General features: G+C 39.4%; 2 protein-coding genes across 3 annotated transcripts; one reads left to right on the top strand and one right to left on the bottom strand.

Annotated features, from left to right (window-relative positions):
• The first annotated feature begins 91 nt into the window (after positions 1 to 91).
• On the top strand, positions 92 to 15,558 carry myh11b (myosin, heavy chain 11b, smooth muscle). Its single transcript, XM_079812170.1, has 41 exons — positions 92 to 346; positions 1,115 to 1,271; positions 1,822 to 1,849; positions 2,224 to 2,323; positions 2,786 to 2,812; positions 3,044 to 3,136; positions 3,224 to 3,287; positions 3,407 to 3,505; positions 3,688 to 3,831; positions 3,913 to 4,008; positions 4,101 to 4,219; positions 5,160 to 5,312; positions 5,408 to 5,581; positions 5,686 to 5,859; positions 6,239 to 6,353; positions 6,486 to 6,685; positions 6,897 to 7,018; positions 7,127 to 7,196; positions 7,291 to 7,451; positions 7,571 to 7,679; positions 7,760 to 7,891; positions 8,012 to 8,218; positions 8,396 to 8,533; positions 8,636 to 8,759; positions 8,844 to 9,015; positions 9,107 to 9,319; positions 9,430 to 9,574; positions 10,481 to 10,687; positions 10,799 to 10,903; positions 11,300 to 11,452; positions 11,562 to 11,810; positions 11,891 to 12,103; positions 12,203 to 12,415; positions 12,531 to 12,692; positions 12,777 to 12,905; positions 12,984 to 13,072; positions 13,157 to 13,280; positions 13,373 to 13,581; positions 13,652 to 13,760; positions 13,835 to 14,007; positions 14,175 to 15,558. The coding sequence occupies exons 1-41, from the start codon at positions 107 to 109 to the stop codon at positions 14,359 to 14,361; spliced, it is 5,898 nt and encodes a 1,965-aa protein (XP_079668296.1). The 5' UTR covers positions 92 to 106; the 3' UTR covers positions 14,362 to 15,558.
• nde1 (nudE neurodevelopment protein 1) lies at positions 14,043 to 26,764 on the bottom strand. Of its 2 annotated transcripts, XM_079812294.1 has the most exons (10): positions 26,557 to 26,764; positions 25,345 to 25,449; positions 20,920 to 21,073; positions 17,854 to 18,002; positions 17,616 to 17,752; positions 17,252 to 17,455; positions 17,085 to 17,170; positions 16,852 to 16,979; positions 16,671 to 16,724; positions 14,043 to 16,587 (listed from the first exon to the last, which is right to left on the bottom strand). In XM_079812294.1, the coding sequence occupies exons 2-9, from the start codon at positions 25,428 to 25,430 to the stop codon at positions 16,676 to 16,678; spliced, it is 993 nt and encodes a 330-aa protein (XP_079668420.1). In that variant the 5' UTR covers positions 25,431 to 25,449; positions 26,557 to 26,764; the 3' UTR covers positions 14,043 to 16,587; positions 16,671 to 16,675. The 2 variants fall into 2 exon arrangements, with proteins under 2 accessions (XP_079668420.1, XP_079668419.1); XM_079812293.1 differs by having other exon boundaries at positions 14,043 to 16,724.
• Between the last annotated feature and the right edge of the window lie 400 nt (positions 26,765 to 27,164).

Here is a 27,164-nt window from a genome sequence, read left to right as displayed (position 1 = left end):
CAAGATGACCATGCAACCAGGCAACGACGACAGCAGCAAGTTCCTGTTCCTTGATAATGACTTCAAAAATGGTGGGGTGGCCCAGGCCGATTGGACGACCAAAAAGATGGTGTGGATACCCTCAGAAAAGGAAGGTTTTCAGTCAGCCAGCATCAAAGAAGAGACAGGGAATGAGGTGGTGGTTGAGCTCGACAATGGACGGAAGGTGACTGTCAGCAAAGATGACATCCAGAAAATGAACCCACCGAAGTTCAACAAGGCTGAAGACATGGCTGCACTGACCTGCTTGAATGAGGCCTCAGTGCTGCACAACCTCAAGGAGAGGTATTTCTCAGGTCTCATTTATGTAAGTGCATTCAAACATCACCTTATTCAGTAGGTAGAAACTGCAAAAGTATTTATTCTTGATCATATCTTGGTGATAAGGGTTTTCAAAATAGGATACAAGGACTCCTGGGGGTGTCTGCAGAAAACACTTGTGAAGAGCTTGAGTCAAATCTAATTGAATGTTTCCTTAATGTCAATACATTTAACAGTACAATACGTAAATATTTTAATACAAAATGCCTAGAGTTGATATATTTTAATAAATGGTTAACCATCTTCAGTGTCACATGATCCTTCAGAAATATTTCTAATAAGCAGATTTGGAGCTCAAGAAACATTTATTATTATTATTATCAATGTTGAAAACAGTTGTGCTGCTTCATATTTTCTGGAATCCGTGATACATTTGTTCAGGATTCTTTGATAAATAGAAAGCTCAAAAGAACATAATTTATTCTAAATAAAAATCTTTTGTAGCATTTTAATATCTTTACTATTATTTTTGATCAATTTAATACACCCATTCTGAATAAACGTATTAATTTCTGTCACAAACAAGTAAAACATTTTACTGACCCAAAACTTTTGAACGGTAGCATATGAGTCTTTATACATGACAATATATGCAGTAGGTGCCTTTATACTTTAATATCTCGGGGTCCCTGGTATCAATAAGATTGAAAACCCCTGATAGTATGAGAAATTCATATTTGTACCAATTTATATAAAATGTATAATATTGCCACTTCCTGGCATATATTTGATATTTCTATTGTAAACTCTTCAGACATACTCAGGCCTCTTCTGTGTGGTGGTGAACCCCTATAAGATGTTGCCCATCTACTCTGAGAAGATCATTGAGATGTACAAGGGGAAGAAGCGTCACGAGGTTCCTCCCCACATCTATTCCGTCACTGATAATGCCTATAGAAACATGCTGCAAGGTAACAATCGGTCTTAACTCACTGAATGCACCCTATAATAGTTAGTCAAATTTACAGGCTTAATATGGAAACTAGTCTCTCATCCAAGTTACAAAAATCATTTGATAAACGTAACCCTTTCCATGTTGTGTACCTGCACATGGCAAATATAGATTAAAGAAATTGTAAGAATGAAGATGATTCATGTTTTATAGTTATTCAGTCCAGCTCAGCCAGCTGTGTATTGGAGAGCGTGTGTCAGGCTCTGCGTCTCACAGACAGTGGATTACAGCCATCAAAAATTGCCATACATGGGGCCTTTCCCTTTCTCACTGAATTTTGAACAGCTATTTTTGGATGGATGAGCTGTTAATCTCACCCTACTCAATTTAGAATATGTAAGATTTTGGAGGTGGGGAGTGGAGACCTTCAGTGAACAATACTGGGGTTTGTGTTTAGACAGCCTGGCCCCTTGTTAATCTCGTTCAGGTTCTTAACTGTGACAATTCATGCATTTCTTGCCCTGTCCTTGTATTGAGTTCAAATGTTTCTGTTTTTTTCCCCTCCACAGAGCGTGAGGACCAATCTATTCTCTGCACGTGAGTGCTAAATATCCAACATGTTGTTTGCTCCGAGAGCTAGACTTTTTATACATTATTACTGTGATATTTATAGGCCTAATAAGATGAGTTCTTTAGTAGTTAAGCATTTAGGCTCATCCACTCATTTTCACCGGCAGCCCAAGGAAACAAGTGTCCATTGTGTCTGTGAAGCACCATTCAGTAAAGATGTAAACAGTAGATAGATTTGCGAGAATTACCAGAGCTTGAGTTTGACTGCGCAAATATCAAATGGCCATAAAATAATACACATTTATATGCACAATATCGTTATATTTGCAAATCAGCCTGATATGTAAATTATGCAAATGATTATGTGAAGCGTGACAGCATTCTTTATGTATGTTAAATAGTGGCGAGTCTGGTGCTGGCAAAACGGAAAATACCAAAAAAGTCATCCAGTACCTTGCTGTTGTGGCATCATCACACAAAGGGAAGAGAGATGCTGGCTCTGTGAGTTCAAACTTTCTATCATTCAACCCATTAATATGCCATACAGTATCTGTTATGATAGCAGATTCATTAAGGTTAAGATTTTGATAACATTGAAGTGTTTGATTAGAATAAGTCACGTCTTTGTGATAGGATATAAACTCTTCAACACTAAACAAGGTATGTTTTAATGTTTCATGGTGGTGCAGCACATTAATTCTACTGTATATATGGATGGTGGTTTCATTTACAGTTTTGTCCCTATAGATGTGCTTCTGCGTGTGCTTTGTGATTTTGGGTGGCTGTGCATTCATCAAACAAAACTCTTTTCCAATAATGTACAGGATATGCAGATATGAAGTAAACAATCACTGGACATCAAAGACGATAATTGATAGAATTGCTTTCATTACCATTCCTACAATAATGCCTAGTGAACTGAAGTTTTCCCTTTTAACTTGTGCATTGTTTGCTTCCATTTAGCAACAAAAAGGACCCCAGTTAGCATATGTGAGTATTTGAGCTTCTTGTCATATAAATTTTGGATGTCAGTGTCTTTGTTAATTTGCATGTCAATCAAAAAGCATTAAAACATGAAAAGGTCTTTTACTTTCATATATACCACAGAAAATATATACTATGTTATATGTGAAGTACATTAGAGGAACTTTTTGGCAGATGTTATGCTACGTAGTTAGTAGACTGCATTGAATGGCAATGAATTACATTTTGTTTGTCCAGGGGGAGCTAGAGAAGCAACTCCTGCAGGCCAATCCCATTCTGGAGGCATTTGGAAATGCAAAGACCATCAAAAATGATAATTCCTCAAGATTTGTGAGTTAATAATTCATTGTTTTGGTATTGAATGTTTGTTCAAAATCAACATTAGTATAAAAACTTTTGTTGTTTTTAACTTCTCAGGGTAAATTTATTAAAATCAACTTTGACAACACTGGCTACATCGTTGGAGCAAACATTGAAACCTGTATCCTAATAAGTCCTTCCACTGAATCTTTAACTTTATAAACAGTTTGATATCAAAATCAACCTTACACCATAAAGTGAAGCACATTAATATTCACCTTAATGTCTTAATGAATCCAGACCTCCTGGAAAAGTCTCGGTGTATCCGACAGGCCAAAATCGAAAGATCCTTCCACATCTTCTACTTCATGGTGGCCGGAGCCAAGGAAGAAATGCGAGGCGAGCACCAAGAATTTCCACTAACTGTGCATTTCTAACAACCGTCTATTAAATCTTGTGTGATTACATTGACAAATACAGATTTCGCCAAAAAAAAAAAAAAACAGAAAATTAATTTGTGGCAGATGAAGTGTTGTCTGCATCATTTCAGACATACCGCTAGCGATCATTCTCTTCCACAGACGAGCTCTTGCTAGAAGACTTTGGTAACTACCGTTTCCTGGTGGCTGGGCATATGCAGCTACAAAACCAGCAAGATGATGAGATGTTGGAGGAGACTCTGGAGGCCATGGAGGTCCTGGGCTTTAACGAGGAGGAAAGAATAGGTATTTGACAAAACAATGCGATTATAACTTTACATCCTATCTTTTCATGCTGTTTTACATGAAGCGTTGCGTTTCTTTTAGGCATGCTGAAAGTATGTTCTACTGTGCTGCAGCTAGGGAACATCGAGTTCAAAGCAGAGAAAAACCAGGAGCAGGCCAGCATGCCAGACAACACAGGTAAACATCACAGGAATAATCTGTAATGTTGCTCTTATCCTTAACCAGGCTAAAACTAAATGCTTATATGTTGTGTTAAATGTATCCTCCAGCTGCACAGAAAGTGTGCCATCTGCAGGGGATTAATGTGACTGACTTCACCAAAGCCATTCTCACTCCTCGCATTAAAGTAGGCCGAGAGTTGGTTCAGAAGGCGCAGACCAAAGAGCAGGTGCATTACCACACTATGGCTACATCGACATTAACCCGGATACATTTCAAAATGGTGTTTCTGTTTTAAAACACTCTTCGTTCACACTAGCATTTTTCAAAAGATTCTTGTGTTGCCTACACTGAAACGTCAGAAAAGGCTGGAATCATTTTACTGTTCATGCGTAAAATGTAATAAAAGCTCACTGAGATGATACCGGACATAATAAAGCTGTTATGCTTCTTCTGGCAAGATCATTTTATTATCAAAGTATCTCACCACTGACTTGTGCATCCAGGTCACACTCAATCGGCATTCCACGTCTGGTCTAAGCATGTTTGCACCCATGTTTTGTCAAAGGACAGCAATTGCGAGTGCATTTTCTGTCATCTCTGCAGGAATGTAATATGAAGATTGTGCAAAGTAACGTTTATCTTAAGCAACACTGCCAGTACATGCCAGTATACTATAATACATCAATGTTATAGGATGTGACTAGATATTTTACTTGTTCTGTTTGGTGTAAACTGGTTTATCATTGTTTTTCAATTACTAGTAATCAAAAATACGGTATAACTTTAGTTTAGGGTCCAATTCTCACAATTAACTAGTTATTAGCATTTATATTACTAGGATATTGGCTGTTTATTAGTTCTTATAAAGCACATTAATGCATTATTCTGCATAACCATATTCTACATCCCCTAATCCTACCCAATACCTAAACGTAACAAATACCTTACTAACTATTAATAATCAGTAATTAGGAGTTTATTAAGGCAAAAGTTGTAGTTAATATAGTTAATAGTGAGAAATGGACCCTAATCTAAAGTGTGACTAAACATACAATTCGCTAATTATTTGTGAAATTGTAATACAAAAGGAAACATTTTTGTAATATACTGTATAATATATGTGAATTTATATAATATGTATATATATATATATGTCCATTTATCAGGCTGACTTTGCAGTTGAAGCCTTGGCCAAGGCCATGTATGACCGTCTGTTTCGCTGGATCTTGGCACGTGTCAACAAGGCTCTAGATAAGACAAAGCGCCAGGGAGCCTCTTTTCTGGGAATCTTAGACATTGCTGGGTTTGAGATTTTTGAGGTGAGTCTGACAAGGTAAAAGTCTTCATGGACAGATTCTAAAATCCAAACATGAACCAATTTCAAAACTTGAGGCTTTCCCCCTTTTTCTCACAGGATAACTCATTTGAGCAGCTGTGCATCAACTACACCAATGAAAAGCTGCAACAGCTCTTCAATCACACCATGTTCGTCCTGGAGCAGGAGGAGTACAAGAAGGAAGGCATTGAGTGGAATTTCATTGACTTTGGTCTGGACCTTCAGCCCTGCATTGAGCTCATTGAGAGATCAGTCAGTTTATGAACAACACGATTCATAGATTTTAAGTGTGCGCTAATAATCTTTGATCATCTGTAAAAGTTACTCAGTCATGTAATTTGTCATCTCCCTTATAGAACAATCCTCCAGGTATCCTAGCTCTGCTAGACGAGGAGTGCTGGTTTCCGAAGGCAACCGATGTTTCTTTTGTTGAAAAACTCACAAACACCCACTCAAGCCACTGCAAATTCTCCAAACCCAAGAATCTAAAGGAGAAGACTTTCTTTACCGTGCAACACTACGCTGGCAAGGTATTTTTTTTTAACAAAACTAATACTTTTATCCATCAATTAAATAGATCAAAAGTAACACAGTAACTGTTTTCAACATTAATAATAATAAGAAGAAATGTTTCTTAAGCATCAAATAATGATTTCTGAGGGATCATGTGACACTGAAGACTGGAGGAGTAATGATTCTGAAATTTCAGCTTTGACATCACAGGAATAAATTACATTGTATTACATATATTCAAATAGAAAACACTTATTTTAAATTGCTATTTTTACTGTATTGTCCATCCATCCATCCAGAGCAATTGTAAAGCAGTAGAAGTTCTTAACATGAGGCCATTATGGGAAAAATGATATAGTTATGACTAATCTAATAGCGTTTTTTCATTTGATTTAGGTGGATTATAATGCCACATCTTGGTTGACTAAAAACATGGACCCACTCAATGACAATGTTACAGCCCTCCTGAGTAACTCTTCCAGTGCTTTTGTGCAGGACATCTGGAAGGACGGTGAGTCTTTGTTAGGAAAAATGATAACACGATTCACTTCTGTTTGTCTGTTTAAGCATAAAGAGAATAATGAATGCTCTACGAAGGACTGGTCTAAAATGTATTTTGAAAGAAATCCCTTTGTTCCCATAGTTGATCGTGTGGTGGGTCTGGAAACCATGGCTAAAATGGCTAAGTCTGACAGCGCAGCTCCTAGCGCTTCCAAGTCCAAGAAAGGCATGTTCCGCACCGTAGGACAGCTGTACAAAGAGTCTCTTGGCAAGCTCATGACGACTCTCCATAACACTCAACCAAACTTTGTACGCTGCATCATTCCCAACCACGAAAAGAGGGTATGCCACAGCAAATATCATAATATAGTGATTCTGGTACAACTAAACAAGATGCCTTTTCTAAATGTAGACCAGAGCGGATTTCACATAATTTTGTCTGTAATTTTGTCTTTATGCTAAGATTATGCATGATTATAAACCAGTAATATATTTAATCCATATACATATATATAAAGTAATAGTAAAATAGAGTCACTGTTTTTGTCTTTAGGCTGGCAAGATAGATGCCCACCTGGTTCTAGAGCAGCTCTGCTGTAATGGAGTACTGGAAGGGATCCGCATCTGTCGCCAGGGCTTCCCCAATCGCATCGTCTTCCATGAGTTCCGCCAACGGTTAGTAATTTCTGAAACACATGCTTGATCATTTCAAATATAGGGTTTGTAGATTTGGATGTTTCTAATGAAGCAGAATACAATTTCCAATTATTGATAATTTTCTAGCTATGAGGTCCTAGCTGCCGGTGCTATTCCTAAAGGGTTCATGGATGGAAAACAAGCCAGTACCCTTATGGTGAGTTGAGCTAAATATATCTCATACTGTACTGAACATTTATTTTAACCTATCGCACCTCGATTACAACTTCTCCCTACTTTTTAACCATCAGATCAAACATCTGGACCTGGACCCCAACCTGTACCGGATTGGTCTGAGCAAGATATTTTTTCGTACAGGAGTTTTGGCACAGCTGGAGGAAGAACGTGACCTCAAACTGACCGTTATCATAATTGCCTTCCAGGCCCAGGCCCGTGGCTTTCTTAGCAGAAAGTGAGAATTATTGCGCACCATCTACCTTTGAATCTTCTTGCACTGTATTTATTGCGATTATAGTTACATGGTGGCTAAAGACGTCAAGTTTGAAGTTTCCAAAATCTCCAAATTTACAGGGCATTCAGCAAGAAACAAAAGCAGCTGACAGCCATGAAAGTGATTCAGAGGAACTGCGCTGTTTATCTGACTCTCAAGAACTGGCAGTGGTGGAGACTTTTCACTAAAGTAAGCGCAAAACACCACAACACATATTCAATTTAAATACAATTGTAGTCAATTTGTGGTCAATTTCCGTTTCCGTTTAGGTCAAACCCCTGCTTCAGGTGACTCGTCAAGATGAGGAGATGAGTCAAAAGGAGGAGGAGCTTCAGATAGCCAAAGAAATCGCCCAGAAGTCTGAAACTGAATTAAAGGAGATCACACAGAAACACAACCAGGTACAAGAGTGGAATCATATGTGATCCAAACTCAACTACTGATTGGTAGTTGAACAACTCAAAATACTGATTCACTATCAACAGGCACAAATGACTGGAGTGTGTATGTGTATTTAATAGATGGTGGAGGAGAGGAACCAGCTACAGGCCAAGCTCCAGGAGGAGACGGAGCTGTATGCAGAATCTGAGGAGGTTAGGATACGGCTGGAGGCCAAGAAGCAAGAGCTGGAGGACGTGCTGCATGAGATGGAGGCTCGACTTGAAGAGGAGGAGGAGCGAAGCCAAGTCTTTCTGCAAGAGAAGGCGAATTTGCAACAACAACTCAAGGTTGAGCAGCGATCAATTGTCACAGACTAATGAACAAGTGGAATAACAATAATGATACTGTAATTTGTCACAAACAATGATAATTATATATATTTATTCTCTCTCTCATTTTTCTCCAAGGCATAAGATTTGGGTAAATAAAATAAGAAACCTGTACCCATCTGTTGTTGTATGTAGGATTTAGAGAACCATTTGGCAGAAGAAGAAGATGCCAGACAGAAGCTTCAACTGGAAAGTGGCACTGCGGATGGGAAGATTAAGAAACTTGAGGAAGATCTCCTCATTGTGGAGGATCAAAACAGCAAGTTGCAGAAGGTTTGACCAGACGATAGATTTATTTGGATCATTATTTTTTTTTTTTTTGAGAAAAACAAATATCAGATCTGAGTAATATGGCTGCTGCTTCTGTGTACTTAGGAGAAGCAACAGTTGGAGGATCGGTTAGCTGACTTTTGCTCCAACCTTGCTGAGGAGGAAGAAAAATCCAAAAATTTGACTAAACTGAAGGCTAAACATGAATCTATGATTTCAGATCTTGAAGGTTTTTCATTGTCACTTTTGAATCTACAGTCAAATCAAATAATGTAGTAAACACTGAGAAGCAGTATTATGTGTGTTTGTGCAGTTCGAATGAAGAAGGAAGAGAAGAGTCGACAGGATGTAGAGAAAGCCAAACGTAAACTGGAGGCTGAATATAATGATGTACAGGAACAACTAAAGGACCAGCAGACCCAGATAGCAGAGCTCATGACGCAACAAGCCAGAAGTGAAGGGGAAATTCAGGAACTTCAGGCATGGTATATTGTTACTCACATCACAAATGACTGTTTAAAGACATTGCTTCACTGCTCATTGTAAATTGTAACCTACCATCTGTATATTGACCAGCGTGGAAGAAGAATCAGCTCAGAAGAGCAATGCTCTGAAAAAGATCCAGGAAATGGAAGGATTTGTTGCAGAGCTTCAAGATGAACTTTATGCTGAACAGGAGGCTTGTAGGAAGTCAGAAAAAGTCAGAAAGGACTTGGAAGAAGAGCTGTCGGCCTTGAGGACTGAACTGGAGGACACACTAGACACCACAGCGGCGCAACAAGAGCTACGGTGATTATTTAAATATGTAGCTTTCAAATAGTCATTGATGGGCTTTTTACCATTTACAAGTCAAGATATCATAGACTAGATCTTAGTATCTTAGTCTCTTTCTTGGACAGGGCTAAAAGAGAGCAGGAGGTGGCCATGCTGAAAAAGTTGATAGAAGATGAAGGCCGAAGTCATGAGGCTCAAGTGCAAGAAATGAAACAAAAACATGCTCAGGCTGTTAATGAACTTAGTCAACAGCTAGAGCAATCCAAACGGGTAAGAAAACAACACTGCTCAACACTGACATATAAAAAAGAAAGTTTCAGTGCACAAGCAATAACTGTTTTGGTTCCTTTAAAGGTGAACTATGTAGGATTTTTGCAGTAAAACATCCAGAAATCACTAGGCCAGTGTTATATATTTTGTTCAGTTGAGTACTTAGAATATCCCAAATGTTTTCAACTATTTGTAAATCGTGAGAAAATTGCTATTTTAACCAAGGAGCCGGGACGTGTGAGCTATGCGTGTGAGGGAGTCGCCTGTCGATTGCGTCATATCTGCGTCACCCTCGGTCTCCGGTTTTATTCAGTGAAACACTTTACTCTCACTGCAGTGTGAACAAGTGTCATAGCAGCCGCCGAGCGAACGTCATAACTTCCTTTTCAACACACTCAGATATATCTAATACGATAAACAGAGCTGCCTTACCTCACACTCAGCACTGGAGAAGAGGAAGTGCCGCCGGCAACTGTGTCATAATAAAAGTCCCGCCGGCGACTATGCCATAATAACAGTCCCGCTCTTCAATCGCTCCTGCGGCCTTGCTCAGCTCCACAACACTCGCTCCTGCTCTGCTTCACTACAGTAATGTTAATAATCGCATCCATGAACATGATTTCTGCCCGAGTCCTATCCTGACTGTTTCCCACCGGCTGTGAGGTGAAGACCACATGTCTCGAGATTCTGCGCTCAAACGTGGCGTCATCAAACTACGCCTTTGTTATGAACAGGCGACCTCTAGTGGACGGAAAAGTTACATAGTGTAGCTTTAACAGTGTTGGCTCCTTTTAATATTCTTTTCTATCTAATATTGGTTTCTTCATTTGTAAGTCCTTTGGATATAAGGGTTTTCAAAAGGATACAAAAAGTAAATACATTTCTATTTCTGAACCTGAAACACAGGCCAAGGCCAGTCTGGAGAAGGCGAAACAGGCCATAGAGAAGGAGGTTGTAGACCTGAATGGAGACCTTCGCTCACTGGGCAATGCAAAGCAGGATGTGGAACAGAAGAAGAAGAAGGTGGAGACCCAGCTTGCTGACCTTCAGACTCACTTCAATGACAGTGAGAGGAAGAGGGAAGAGCTTGGAGATGCAGTGTCTAAACTGACTGTGCGTTTTACATTCTCTGAATAAACACTTTCAAAATGTTACTATAGAAACAATGTAAGGGTTCTGTACAGAAATACCTGGTTGATGGGTGTCTTTTGTAAAATCTCTCAGATGGAGTATAACAATGTGAATAGCATCCTCAATGAGTCCGAGAGCAAGAACATCAAGCTGAGTAAAGATGTTGCCAGCCTCAACTCACAGCTCCAAGATACACAGGTATTGTATAATCTAAAGCAGAGGTTTTCAAAATGGGGTAAACCAAGGAAGTGCAGGGGGTGTGCAAGGGGGTCATTAGAAAATAAATAAATAATTAATAATGATGATGATAATTAAAATAATTGTGATTAATAAATATTACATTATTTGTGCTTTCTAAACGCTGGTCAGAAATCTTGGACAAAAAAAAGGCATGTCCAATCAAATAAACCAAGATAATATTTTACACATTTATAATAATTTCATTTAAATGCTGCGTTTATATTTTGGGAAGAGGGATCATCATAATTGGGGTAAAAAAAAAAGAAGCCCCCAATCTAAGGAACTGTGACAGCCATCAAGTAGTAATACCTACTTTGAGAAGCACTTGACACTTGAAGTTGTCTGCCTATTTAGGAGTCACTTGGTGAGGAGACTCGTCAAAAACAGAATTTTTCCACTCGGCTACGTCAAATGGAGGATGAAAGAAACAGTCTGCTAGAGCAAATGGAGGAAGAGGCAGAAGCCAGAAGGAACGTGGAGAGACAGGTCTCCGGCCTAAACACGCAGGTCAGTCTCTCACAATTGCAAGATAATTTCATGAAGCATCTCAGTGTATGACAAAATAAAATAAAAAAAGTACAAATAAAGGAGATAAATAAGTTTGTTTCTACTATAGTTGTCAGATGCAAAAAAGAAGTTGGATGAGTACTCCAGCAATTTCCAAATGCTTGAAGAAAGCAAGAGACGACTACAGAGGGATCTGGAGGCCACAAATGGAGAGCTTGAAGAGAAAACTGCAGCCTGTGACAAGCTGGAGAAGACCAAGAATCATCTTCAGCAAGAGTTAGAGGATGTGCTGGTGGACCTGGACAACCAGAGACAGCTGGTTTCAAATCTAGAGAAGAAACAACGGAAATTTGACCAGGTTCTTTGTTTCAACTAATTCGTCCTAATTTCCTCAGAAAAATTACTGCTTCTCAGTTATTTTTTTTTCCTCTCATTAAGATGCTTTCTGACGAGAAGACCATCTCCAACAAGTATGCTCAGGAGCGTGATTGTGCAGAGGCAGAGGCACGGGAGAAGGAGACCAAATGTTTGGCCCTGACTCGAGCACTGGAAGAATCCCAGGGTTCCTTAAGAGAATTAGAGAAACTTAATAAGGCCCTTCGTACGGAGATGGAAGATCTGATCAGTTCAAAGAATGACGTGGGCAGAAATGTGAGTTGTGTTTTATTGTAGCATGAAAGTTGGACTTATGAGATGCTGTTGTCTGAAATTAGATGACTAAATGTTGCATATAAAAAAAAACTATGAAAGGTCCATGAGCTGGAGAAGGCCAAACGTGGATTGGAGGCTCAAGTGGAAGAGATGACAATTCAGATGGAGGAACTTGAGGATGAATTACAGGCTGCAGAGGATGCGAAACTCCATCTGGAAGTCAATATGCAGGCCCTCAAAGTCCAATTTCAAAGAGACTTGCAGGGCAGAGAGGAGCAAAGTGAAGAGAAGAGGAAACAACTGCTTAAACAGGTGAAGATTGTATATCTTCCTGAATCTGAACTGCATGGCACTTCTTGTAGACTCCTTACCCTCCTCCAATCAGCAATAGCAATTATTCGCTTATATTTCCAAACTTGGCACACAGGTACATGAGCTTGAGACTGAGCTAGAAGATGAGCAGAAGATGAGAACTTCACTGGCAGCTGCCAAAAAGAAACTTGAGGGGGATGTGCAGGATCTTGAAGACCAAGTTGACACAATCATCAGGGCAAGGGAAGAGGCCATTAAACAACTCCGCAAGACTCAGGTCAGAGGGCCATACCTTAAAAATATTTTAGTTGCCTAAGCCTTTTTAACAACATTCATCTGTTAGTTGTCTTCCCCATGACAGACGCAGATGAAAGATTCCCAGAGGGAGCTGGAAGATGCGCGAGCGTCCCACAAGGAGGTTCTTTCTGATGTTCGAGAATCTGAGAGAAAGGCCAGAGCCATGGAGGCAGAAATCTTGCACTTACATGAGGTATACATGATATCAAATGGATGATGGAAATGAGTTTTAATATCTTGCCATACAACTGTAATGTCAATGCCTTTGTAGGAACTGGCTACAGCAGAAAGAGCTCGCAAACAAGCTGAACGAGAGAGAGATGAGATAGCAGGAGAGATAGCAAGCGGCTCGTTTGGAAAGTAAGTTGGGAATTAGTATTTGCAAAATGGAAAAATTAAGCTTAAACTGGCACACCACCACATGCAATAATTGTCCACTGATAGATCCGGCATGTCTGACGAGATACGTCGTCTGGAAGCCAAGATCCAGCAGTTGGAAGAGGAGCTTGATGAGGAACAGGCGAACACGGAGACCCTCAGTGAGAGACTGCGGAGAAGTGTGCAAGAGGTAATTGGGTGCAATTCATCCACTTGGATGCTGTAGTGAAGGTGTTCTTTAAAGGTGATATCATACCACATATAATTTTTATCTATAACTAGGTGGATCAACTGACAAATGAGCTGCAAATTGAACGCTCCAATGCTCAGAGGAACGAGAGTGGCTGGCAGCAGATGGAGAGGCAGAACAAAGAGCTGAGGGCCAAGCTGCTGGAGATGGAGGGACAGGTCAAGTCTAAGCAACGGGCCTCTGTAGCTGTACTAGACACCAAGTTACAGCAAATGGAGGACCAACTGGACCATGAGAGCAGGTGAGATCATCAGTTTTATATGGATTTGGCTGTAAAGACAGGTGGATTTTCAACTAGTTTCTTCCACCAGGGAGAGGCAAGCGATTGCCAAGGCCATGCGGCAGAAGGACAAGAAACTAAAGGAACTGATTAATCAGATAGAGGATGAACGAAAACAGACGGAGCAGTATAAGGACCAGGTATGAAAGATTCATGTAAAGCAATTGAGATCCTATGTCTTCCTCATGACACTGACAACTTATCCATTTTGTAGGTTGAGAAAGCCAACCTTCAATCGAGGCAGCTGAAGATGCAGGTGGAGGAGAGCGACGAGGAGTCTCAGCGTGCCACTGCTGCACGTCGTAAACTTCAGAAAGAGCTGAATGAGGCCATCGAGGCCAATAATGCCCTGAGCAGAGAAGTGTCTTCACTCAGGAGCAAACTCAGGTTGTTCAGCAGTGACCCCTTTCTGTAATGTATGTGAAGCCAGAATTCCTTTCTTTGACATCCTCCGTGTGTTCCGCAGTAATGCACATTCAGAGACGTAGGTTTGCACACTTGAAAGAGGTATGTTGGGAGATGTGTGGTTTCTGATCTCCTCATATGTTCCTCAGGCGTGGCAGCGACTCATCTTGCAGCACTCCATTAAGGCGCAGTGGAGGCGGGAGCTTCAGAAAAACACGCAGGAGCATGATGGAAACTTCTGAGGCCCCAAAAGATGGGGGTCCTTCCGCTAGTCCTGTGGGTCAACCTGAGGAACCTCAAATGGAACCAATCAACGGCTCCCAGGATGACAACTAAAGAAATCATTCTCAAAGTCTCTCACTATCTTTTTTTTTCTGTTGTTGCCATTTTTTCAATGATAATTTATACTTATAATTTATACTAATCTTGACTATCTCCTAAAAAGGATATTTGGTACTTCTGTTCTTCACTAATTAAAAAAAACTGACTAACTCTAATGGGGTGTGTAGAACCAGCAACCAGATATCTATCACAAACAAAATACCATGGTACCACCTCCATGTTTTTTGACATGTACAATAATACAATGTTTTATTAACCCTTAAGTATCATAGTATATACTATGGTACTTAAGTAGTGTGTTATCAAAAAGTCACACCATGGTTATGTTTGATGTTTGAAGCATTAAAGGTGTAATTCACAGCTAGCAACATGGGCTCTCTATGCAGTAGAAACGGTTGAAACCTGTGCAACATGCAAACTTCCAAAGTGTTTCTACTGACAAATAAACGGGGATATCTGGGTGCAGGTAACAAAGAGAAAGAGTACACATTGTTCATTTACATTTACTACCGACATTGTAACAATGCAAATCTGGACAACAATTGGCAAACAAGTCCTTTAAGGGATGCTTTAAAAATAAAATAAATTATTGAATGTGTACAAGGCACTTTTGTTTACCTAAATAGCTTTTTTCCCCTGCATCTACATATACTGCTGTGTGCCTTATATGTTATACAGAATTAAATCTGCATCAAAGGGGGGAAAAGACTAGAACCAAGAGCTCTATCCTTGCTGTAAAACAGTAGCATTTCTGAAAAGAAAGTCAAATAATCAGTCCTGTTAACTAGACATTTATTGTGTAGGTTATGGATTAACCAACAATAAAATGGTTTTACAGACATGATAAACTAAGCATCACCTTTGCTGAGGAATGCATGGATATTGCAGATGTTTAGATTCATTAATAGCAAAGAAAACCCATGTTGACAAATATACAAGTGGCAATTGTGCATGCCTTGTGCATATAGAGACGAATACAGAATTTGGACAGTAATGATATCTTTGCTGATGTTATTGCTTACACGAGGCCCTGAGATGGTGCAATCAAGTGTGCTAAATCTACCAATCAACCATCATTCTCTATTTCTATAATTGTTCAGTTCATTAGTACCTCTATACAAAGTGGATATGTATAATGTATCAGTTCTTCCTTACATTTCTATTTTTAACATAAAAATATCTGTACCCTTCACTGAAGTATTCATATTGCTTGTTACTCAACTAAAAACTACAACTCAAATGAGAGGAATGCAAAAACTAAGGGATTCAACTCCTCTCAGAATTCGATTTCTCTTCATCCCCGAATCCCTGAAATATCAGAGAAGTAATACATTGGGAAGAATAGCGAGAGAAGCTGCAACTCCTTTTCGGGCTAACAAGTTCCCCAATACACAAGTTAACTTTGAGGCAAAGCTTATTATGGCCACAAAATTAAGGCACATTAAATTCAAGTTCAGTGCATGATATGATAGCAACTACTCTCCAGTACTGTAGGGAAAAAATGAATTCTTTGAATTCAAAGATGGCACTGACATTTCAAATGAGTAGTTCAATAGCTATTACTAGAAATAAAAAGGTTTTCATCATGCATAAACAGGCCAGCTACTTTTGGTTACTTACATCAGCAGCTTCAGCTCACAACATCTCACCAACCTCCTTGTAACATACTTTGCAACTCTAAACACTAAAGACATGACATTCCATTAGTAACAAACTCATGTTTCATCAAAATGCTAGTTTCTAAAAAAAAAAAACCTGCTGTCAACATTGCTCCAGTCCAGTGACCAAAAATAGGTATGTGCAGTAGATGTTTCACTGGAAATTGATCAGTAGTTTAGTGCCAAATATAATGGGGCTGCAGGTGTGAATCTACGGACTCGCTATCAGTCACTTTAAACGGTCTCCCAATTTATGGTCCCCAAAAGAGCAAATCAAGATAACAGTGCCGATTATACATTACAAAACTGCTATAATCATTAGATACCTAAAAACAACACAAACAAAAATAAACAAACAAACAGTGTGAAATTAAGAGTTAGTACATCTGCAAACCACAATGCAAATCTCCAACACAATAGCAAAACAACAGGTAGCAGTTTCAGCCCACAGGCCACAGAGCTGGTAAACAGTTATTATAGACACAATAACAGGGTTGATGTGAACGTAAAAGCAGAACCCTTCTCAGATAGTGGAAGACTTGCATATGGTATGCTTCAGCTCCTGAAAATAAAGCATGTTCATATTAACAAATTGGGAATACTGGTTTTCCTAATGATATGGGAACGAAAAACATGTTTGTGCACTTCATTCAGAGCATTATCTTGGATCCTGTTCCAAAGTCCAACCGTTTCACCATCCTGCAAGACACAACACAGAAATAAGAAATATTATTACAAACAAGCCAGACATGGTACAATCTACATAATTCTGGTCAATTATAGAGATGTTCTGAAATGAATAGTGAGCCTATGAGACTTATCATACAGGCCATTTGTGCTGGATGGGATTTCTGAGGTTTCCCGTGAAATGCTCGGTGTACCGATCGCTGTACGGCTGGGTGTTTTCTCATGGATGTGTAAGTCTCTGCATGATGCCAGCTTTGATTCGAGGTTCTGAAACAGGAACAAAGCATGTTTAGCAAAACTACAGACACCCCTCAAGCTGAAAGAGTGTGTATTAATAGGGGATATAACATCCGCAGTTACAGCTGGACTCACCCCGACTTTCCGCAACAATTCTCCAACAATGTTGAGGGCAGATATCCGTGCAGATGTGGTAAGGGGAGTTCCAGTCAGACCTTCAACTGGACATGACAGGAACAATTTTAACTTTAACATCTTAACTCGTAAATGTTTATCAGTGTCAATACTGTGTTTGAGCTCACTTCTGCTGTAGGAAGCTGAGGGGGTGTTGAACGCACTCCCTGAGCCTGGAGGTCTGGAGGGTGTGGCGAGGAGCGATGGGAGGGTGGAGTTGACAACAGAGGAGGATCTTGAGGGTGTGGCCTCTGGCTTCTCTGCATCTTTAGAGAGGCTTATCGATGGCTTGCGCTCCTGTTTCTGCTGAACAGCCAGCTCCTGTCTTAAATCTGCCCGAGGAGAAAGATAGCATACACAATCAGCTCACAAACACTGAATCTGTTGAAACAGGTGATTACAAATCAGGTGTTTATACTACAGACTATCAAAGAAGTTGAGATCAGATGAGAGTGAATGGTGTATAAACAAACAGGTTTCCATTGCATTTACCTCTGGCTTCGTCTTTTAATCTCTGTACTGATTCGAGAAGATTCTCTTTTTCATCAAGCTCACTCTCAAGGAAGGCATTTCTCTCTATAACATGATTCATTCTCTGCTCAAAGTCCTCAAGTGACATTATAGTAGCCCTGTAGGAGCAGGATTTCAAGAATAAATTGTTAAAATCATGAATGTCTTGAATGTATAACCGATTAGAATTATTTTTTACTTGCAAAAGCAACAAACACACCTCTTGGCTCTTTCCAGGTCATCATTAGCCTGCTCTAACTCACGGATATACTTGGCCAGTTGGTCCTTGATGGCTGTGGTCTCTGCCAGGTCTCCTTCTAGAGTCGAGATCTGCCTGACTGCCTCAGAATGTTGCGCTTCATACTTCTCCTGTTAGTAGATATACGACAAAAGACCACACAAGAGGAGATAAAACAGACATTTGATGAGAAAGAAAAATACACTGTAGTTTTAACAAAATACTTTTTGAAGTATTACATGCTCCCCAAGGCTGCATTTATTTGGTCAAAAATACAGTAAAAACAATGATATTGTGAAATATAACCATTTAAAACAATGTTTCTATTTGAATATATTTTTAAAAATTACTTATTCCAGTGATGTCAAAGCTAAATTTTCTTTAGATGTCTTTAAATGATCAACATTTGGAGGCTTTTCTCAGCAAACGGCATGTGATGTAATTTGACTGGAACCCAATAAACGATCAAAGCAATATGGTTTTACAACCATGTTTCTGCAATAAGCGTCAAGTAAAATCATGAGTGAGCCTCCATGCCCTCCAGATACTGATGTAGAAATAAGCATCAGCTGCTTTCCTCATCCTGAATCGGATCTCTGTTGTTTGTCTGTGAATGTGCGATTGTTTATTCACTAAATACTGGGGGGGGGAACGGACACAGACATTCTGGATGTACATGCTCTGTCAAAGAAGATTTAAATGGCTTTTTTTTTTTTTTATCTGTGGTTATATGCTTATGAAAGGGAGTCAGTTATGGATAATACAATTTGTATTCAAATATTACAGATACAACTCTATTAATGTGCTTTATGAGTAGGGATGGGTCTCAAGAACCAGTTCCATTTTAGAACCGGTTCCAAATTCCCCAGAACCGGTGTTTTCCGTGCTCTGAGTCTGCACGCATCCAAAACGTGCACACAGAAAAGGTGATTTTAAACATTCTGTGCCTCAGACACACACACACGCGCGCACAGAAAGGCTTCTCGAGATAATGGACGGAGTGCTCTTCCTCGTCTTTTTTCACAGCACATGTACGGACAAATACGCACAAAAATGTCCAAATATTCTCGTAAACACAGTTGGTTATGTCATAAGACAGTCGAGAAGAAAAGATGAAAATGTATGTGTAATTCGTGCAGCTCTTAAAGTGAAGGCAGATTTTTTGGATGCTGTCTCTATGACAACATTAATCAAACAAAAGACAACGAGAAAAGTCACTCGCTGTTCTAGACAGAATTAATTGAACTATATTTGTAATGTATAATTTATTTTAAAAAGTGCAGAGTTATTTTACATTTGATTATACAGTTTCTGTGCCTGAATACCTTAAAATGTTTATTTCTTTCTATATTTATATCTTTGCTCAATTGTATTTATTTGTGCAATTGATAATTTAATTGTTCTTTTTTAAGTGTTTAATTGTCTTTAATAATGCTTGAAATTTATATTAGTTAGGCTAGTTATTTTTCCTCTGGTAATTTTAAACCATAGGCAAAAGTTCCTTGTGTAAGTGTTCTTATGCTGCGTTCACACCAAACGCGAATAGAGCGTCTGGCGCGAGTGATTTCAATGTTAAGTCAATGGAAAGGCGCGTTGACGCGCGTCTGGAGGTCTCGCGGCGCGGAATGTGCGTTTCGCGCGGCGCGAAGGACGCGAATCCGCCTCATTCGCGCATCCAGTTCGCGCGAATGGCGAATTGAGCGTCTTGCGCGATATGTGCGTTACACGCGAATGGTGCTTTTGTGCTTTCACGCGTTTGAAGCGAATTCGCGTCTGACGCCCGAGTTGAAAATTTTGAACTTTGGCGTCAATTCGCACCGCGTTAACCAATCAGGAGCCTGCTTGCTGCTGTCACGTGGTAAAGAGACGTGTATGAGAAACCCTGCATAAATTAAAAATAGTACTATTGTGTCACAAAATGTAGTTTTAAGACTTTTTCAGGTGGGAATGTAGTTGTTTAAAACTCAAATCTGTGGTTTATTTATAAAGAGAGCACCTATTTAAAAAAATAATCTTGTGTTTTTGGAGTTGTGAGATCCAGGCAATCACCGGGCAATCACTGCTCATAACCCCGGCGAAGGCAGCCTTTCCTCGGCCAGTCCTTCTGCCGTCTGCCGCTGGCTCTGATGTCCTGTAGTGGTTCGTTTTGTGTAGATCTAACGGCCGAGCTTTGCTCTCATGAATCTATAATTTGTTGTCTGCCAAATCGTTTTGACTGAGGGCAAAGAGAAGTTTCATAACTTTATATTTTAAGGATATTTAAATATACATGTAGTGAAGATAATGTACAGTTGTCTGGACCACATTTGTGTGGCTATTAATGCTTAATATATATGTTTAATGAAAATGTAAAGAGGCAGAGTGGTGTTTTATGACATATTTCTCCTGGAGTGCCTTGAACGCGCGTCAATTTCGCTTCAAACGTTCGATTTCTACGCGTGTCCAATTCTCTGCGGACGCGCGAATGCATTCAAAATGTTTGCGCGTGAAACTAGACGCGGTAGACGCGATTTTGACGCTCAATTCGCGTTTGGTGTGAACGCAGCATTAGCCTGTTGATTTTTGTGTTAACGGTATTCAGCTCCTATGAAATGTTTTACAATAAGACAATGTGAAAGATATCGAAGGTGTTTTTATTTTATTTATTTTTACCTTATTGGAATCTAAATCTATAAGCAGAATAGGAATTGTTAAAATTCAAACGATACCCAACCCTATTTATGAGGCATCAGTGGCACAGCCCCTCCAAAAGGGACAGAAGAAAGCAATTCGGTTTACAGCTTATTATTGTTGTTCACATGTGGTTTGAGGTAATAAATAGATCAATTTGATGCATTACAAAAACAAGCACCACTAATAAGAGTCACCTTTTACAACAATGACAGCTATTTCAGGCTTGCAAACTGTTAAGGTGTGACTTGGACAAGTTTTCCATTTACCATGGACCGATAATCTTTTAAATCACTCTTTAAAAAGATTGTTGTTTACCATAAATCTTCTAAAAGAGCAATGTATTGACCATGTTGTGTCTATGACGCTCCACGGTACCTTGTAGTTTTCTAATTCCATGCGGAGTCTGTTGTTGGATGTAAGGAGTTCTCGGTTACGGGCATCACACTGCTTCAGCTCTGCCTCCAGCTCCACCTCATAGTCTCGACTCATCTGCTGGAACTCCTGCAGCTCCTCCTGCGCCTCCTCAGCCCTGAACACACAGTGATTCAATAAAATGTATGTGGTTTGCAAAGCAAAATCTTAATAGTTGGGTCTATCCGATGTGATTAGCAACAAACCGGTGCACTGCAAAACTGCCTTACTTTTCCTAAAGTTAAGCCGCGTTTCCGCCGCAGGAACTTTACCCCGGAACCAGGAACTTTGGGGGGGAACTCGGTGTGTTTCGACCGCAGGAACCAGGGTCTAAATGAAGTTCCGGGTAAATATTTCCCCCTCCAAACGGCCCTGCTTGCGAGGTGGTACTTTTGAAAAGTTCGCGAACTTTCGGGGGTGGGACTTGGGCGCTGAACATGCTGATTGGTTGAGCTCTCGCAGCATTTTTTTTTCCACCGCCATTTTTACAAGTCTTTTGCGAGGTGGGTTTCGTGGGTTCTGCGTTCAGTAAATATTTTCTTTGCAACAATGGAGTTCAACAAAAAATTCGACCGATGGACCGACGACGAGGCTCAGGCTTTATTGAGCATATAAGCGGAGGAGGACATCCAGCGGGAACTGGAAAATGTGACCCGCAATGGAAAGGTATAACGTTACCTGAAGATATCGACTCGGTTCCAGTCACACTGGAAAACAGTGCAGAGAGAAGTTGAAGAAATTAAGACAAGATTACAAGAAATTAAAGGATAACAACCGGAGCGGTTCCGACCGGCGTATTGTTGGGACACAGACCGTCCTTTTCTGGTAACGTTACAGCGGTAACGAAAGACTCGGCTAGTGCGTTGTTGGAAACCATCCCGGAATCCGAGTGGGTTGAAGGTAAAGATCTCATCTTGGTATCATCTATTAAACTCGTTGCAGTGTTTAAACACGTTGCAGTAACTTTTTTCAACGTGCTTTTCCAGGTGTAACGAGTGGCCCTGATGAATTGCAGGCAACGGAGACCAGCGTGTTTTCCCCCGCGGTCACCAGTACGTTAACCCCGTGTCTCCTGCCGAAACACACACACGCAGAGGTATAAAGCTGACAAAAATGTGTATATATTTAAAAACTGATGTGTAATCCTTAATGGTTTTGAGTAGTTTTGTTGTTTTTAATTGTAAACTTAAATTGCCAATGATAAAAATGGCACACTGGGCATTGTTCCAGCTGGGCAAACAATTGTTCATTATTTGTAGTGAAAACACTTTAAATAATTAATTGATGGTTTCTATTGTTTCATGGTTGCCTTGTGTATTAATTTCCATGTGTTTCAGTGCAATTTTTCTACTTAGAGAAAAGGAAAAGGGACTGTGACTTTCTTGATGCACTGAGGGACATGGAGGATGCTAACCGCGCCGTCCTGCAGCATGGACAAGAACAGCCTGACCAATATATTCAGCTGTTACTGGAGAGCCAGACCGAGGAGAGATGAGGAGGCAAGAGTTGGCATTCCACCAGTCAGAAGCGGAAGAAAGCAGACGGACTTTCAGACCGGGTTTCTGTCTGTTCTTGGACAGTTTGTCCAGTTGTTCAAGAAGTAGCCACAATGACCAGCCGCTTGAATGAAGCATTTGCTCTACCACATTTGTACTTTATATATTGTACGTGTTGGCACAGCTCTTGGACAGGTTACTGAAAAATACACTTTTTTTTATATTGTTGTTTTCACATTTTATATTTTCATTTTATTGTTCTAGTAATTTATTTGTCTTTGCACACTTATTTTAAATTTGTAAGAACTAATCTGTCTAAAATAAAGTGTGTAAAATGTCACTGTGTCTTTAATTTCCACATTCTAACTATATAACCACTTTCTAATTGTATTCATATAGTGTAGGAAGCAAATAAAAGGGCTGCTGCTCGCAAGTTTTCTGAATATGCACATAAACATATCTAGAAAACCCAAATATTATATTTTAAATGTATAACTATGTGAATGTAGTATAATAACTTATAACCACAACTTAAGTGAAGCCATAAGTGTGGTCCTGCTTCATTTCAAATTTGAGGAAGAAGTCTCTAAAATTATGCATTTAATGAAGCATATTGTAATACTAGTCATGTGACTTTTTTTTTTTAGTGAATGCTAAGAGATGTTATTGTGATAAAAAATAAAATACTTGCAGTCTAGTACCTAATCTTTCAACCGCTTAATTCAGTCTATTGTTTTCATTCAATTAACTTTTCACACATCTGTCATGAATGACTGAAACCTCATTATATTATATTATATTATATTATATATATATATATATATATATTATATTATATTATATTATATTATATTATATTATATTATATTATATTATATTATATTATATTATATATATATATATATATATTATAAAAATATTTTGTTTTGGAATTGAGCTATTACAACACATTCAGATTTTGGATTGCCCATCATCCCATTTTGCATTAAAATGGTCAAACCAGGTGAAAGTGCACGTTTAAATAAGCAGTGTTGGTAATGTGTATGCAAAAGCAGCGCTGCTTGCATCACCTCCACTTGTTATTGTTGCAGACAGTATCGCGCAAAAGTGATTCATGTCCGTCGGTGACTGGGAGAAGCAGTCGCGCGCATTGCCACGTCACCGGACTAATTTGCCTAATCTCCCCGGTAGCGATATTTTTTTCCCCAGGATGGTAGGGGAAGGTACCGCCTTTTTCGTCTATGATTGGCTAGAAGGGCTCTCCTCCAATTGGTTATTTGATTTGGCCGTGAAACATCATCTCACGTTCATGGCAGGCCAGGCTGTCGTGTGCGTGCCGTCAGATTTATATTCCAAGTTCACATGGTGTATCTAGGTGAGGCAAACACTATGGGTAAATCGACTGTACAGTAACTTTAAAGCCACACAGAAATGTGGTGGTTAAGGGCCACTGAGTCATGCCAATGTGTTGATTCGTCCCATCTTCTTCAATAGCTAGCAGAGTTTTTTGTCATGCTAATGTACTGATTCGTCCCACCTTCTATAGAAACAATCTCTTTCCAAAACAAATAACATTTGTTAGCCATTTCAAGGTAAGGATTACACAATATTAGTGCATCAACATTAACTGTATGTTAAACATTACTAGTAATTATTTTGTGTGTGTGTGTGTGTGTGTGTGTGTGTGTGTGTGTGTGTGTGTGTGTGTGTGTGTGTGTGTGTGTGTGTGTGTGTGTGTGTGTGTGTGTGTGTGTGTGTGTGTGTGTGTGTGTGTGTGTGTGTGTGTGTGTGTGTGCATGGGCGTCGGAAGCAAAAAAAATGTGGGTGGGTCCTCAGAAATTTTTTACTGGAGTAGATGCCAATTACATTAAGTACAAATATACCGCTTTACTTGGTAAACGTATAGGTCGGAAAGACAAAATTACATAAATCAATCGCCATTTCATTGAGAGCGACAGTAGTGTAGGGGTAAGACGCACGGCATCTAGTTTTGACACAAATCGACCCGCGGTTCGAGTCCGGCTTTCGCCGAAATCAATCTTCTCCGTTTTCCCATCACATGTCAAATCGGAAAGGCATTTAATTTCAATACAAATTAAGAAAATATTAGAAAAGTGGAAATAAAGTGTCTAATATGTGTTTAATAATAAGTGTTTATCGATTAGGGTTAGGTAAACAGACATGTGCTGAATGTTAGAGACGATAAAAGTGAGTGGGTCCAATATCATTGATCGTAAAAAGTGGGTGGGTCTTGTCCCACACACATACAATGGTTCCGACGCCCATGTGTGTGTGTCTGTGTGTGTAGCCATGAAAGTTAAGTGTCGCTGGTGTCATATTTGTGCAAAGGAGAACATCATACCGTATCATCTTGAGGTTAGGATTAGGTATAAATCAACGGACAGGGAGAACAGCTCCAGTAATAAATGGTTTTGCCGCAGGTATTGAGAGGTTAGGGTTAGGAAACAGCTAAGACTAATCTAAACAGGCTATGAAATTGTGAACTTGAAAAATAAATCTGAAGACACGCACATATAGCGCTTTTCTTAGTAGGCTATGTTGGATTGACTTCGTTTAACGACGATCAAAACAGACTGACAGCCTTCCATGAACGTGAGATATATAACCAATCGGAGGAGAGCCCTTCTAACCAATCATAGACGAAAAAGGCGGTACCTTCCCCTACCATCCTGGGGGGAAAAAATATCGCCCCCCGGTACTTTAGACCGCGGTGGAAACGCAGATTGTAGCAGGTCTGGGGGAGAAAAAGTTCCTGGGAAAAAAGTTCCCGGTACAAATAGTTCCGGGTAATTTCGGTGGAAACACGGCTTTACTTTATGTCCATTGTAGATCAAATATCAGTTTGAATAATAATATAAAAACACTGTAGTACCTCTGCTGGTATTTGGTAGCCTGCTCCTTCCAGTAGTCCCGCTCTTGTTCAACAGATGCAAATGTTGCTGGCTCAGGCTCACTCATTGCTGTTCAGTCTGAATTACTGGCAAAATAATATACATATATACACACAGTTACAAATAAATATGTAAAGTTAAAATGGTCAGCACTCTATGTCTAGTCATGTTGTCATCCAATAGCATTTAAAAAAAAAGCAAAAATAATATAATGATATTAATACAACTAATAAGACATGAGCACTATTATGTACTTAAACTATGCACACAGAGAAGAGACTAAACAAAGCTGTTTTGCCATTGAAATAGTATCCACTTGTATGAGTCACAGTTTATTGTAATAGCAAGGGAAAACAGAAGAGGAAGGGCGTGTCTTGTGATGACTTTGAAAAACGAGAGATATTTCGCCCCAGGTGTACAATTCACTGTCAGTCTACCATTTTTAACAGTTACAATATTTCTGTATTCAAAGACTGTGTGACAGAACCTTATGTCTTATTTCAAAAAAGACTGCTTCCTATGTAGGTCGCATTTGTCGGCCGCGTACGTCTTATTTCAAAACAGTAACCATTATAAAATTGGCCGTTATTTCTAGTGAATAAATTAATTATAAATTCTAAACTGTTGTAAATTCTTAATGACTTTGTTATGTATTGGTCAGTTTACTTAAATTAATCAGACGTATACAGCCGACAAATGCGACTCCGGGGGACGCAGCATTCGAAATGAGACACGGCTTTAGACTAACGTTACCTGAAGACTTCAAGGATTTACAACCCAAGCTAAGCTAACGACAAAAAAAAATCCCCACTAGTAACGTAGACGGTGTAATAAAGTGTTATGTAGTCATGTTTCCTATAAAATGTTCAGCTAAAGTAAACACTCTTAGTAGACGTGGAAGACATTCCCTTACTATCAACATGTAAAGACTGCAGTCTTCTTTGCTAGCTTGCTAACAGCACACCAACCACTCAAAGTTTTATCAACTGTCGGCGGATTCATGCGCTGATAGAAGCTACTTCCACCACGGATGAAGATGTTGACATGTAATGTGAACTAATTTGTTGTATATTATAGCACCGATATTATTAAGAGTATATTGACGAGCATTTAGGATATCTAACACATCTCATAACTTAGTCGAACTGATGAAACTATCACCATTATCAAGAGCCATCACGCTAGCAACTTACCTCCGGGTAATGCTCAAAGTAGCTTTCTTCCAAATATCGATTTCCCGTGAGAAAAATACTGAGCTAAAAAAAACTATGGTTAAGATTATTGAGAATAAAATAACTATAAAATTGGTTTTCTGGCACGTTAAACTCGTGACAATAGGATTCTCCCTTCTGTTGTGTAAAAACTCTCTGCTCGTGGTTTGTTTCATGCTTGCTTCTGATTGGTCGATTTGTAATGATGCATCATTTTGTAAGACATCGGTTGGTTGTTTGGTTACGTTTGTTTCAAGCGATCCTCCCTTATCTTCATCGGACACTAGAAGGCGCTAAATACTGTACGATATCTTTAAAATATTAATTATTGACTGTAGCGATGAGAAGTTTCCTTGTGTAGATTTTGTTCAGACAATTCGTTTCGTGATTCTTTTACGCCATTGCGTAATATACGTCACGTGATACCTAAAATCTCACGTAATTCATTGTAATCTCGCATTAATATTACATTTTTCAATAATTGTAATTTCATGTGTTAAATTAGCAGCAATGATTCAGCTCTTATAAACAACCATTTAAAACCATGGTATGCATATAATAATGGCTGCTATTCTATATACTTTTTGCCT

The sequence above is a fragment of the Gobio gobio genome (assembly GCF_949357685.1).
Source record: "Gobio gobio genome assembly, chromosome: 1".
Lineage (NCBI taxonomy): Eukaryota > Metazoa > Chordata > Actinopteri > Cypriniformes > Gobionidae > Gobio > Gobio gobio.
The sequence above is the reverse complement of the archived record's forward strand: the minus strand, read 5'-3'. Positions and strand labels throughout refer to the sequence as shown.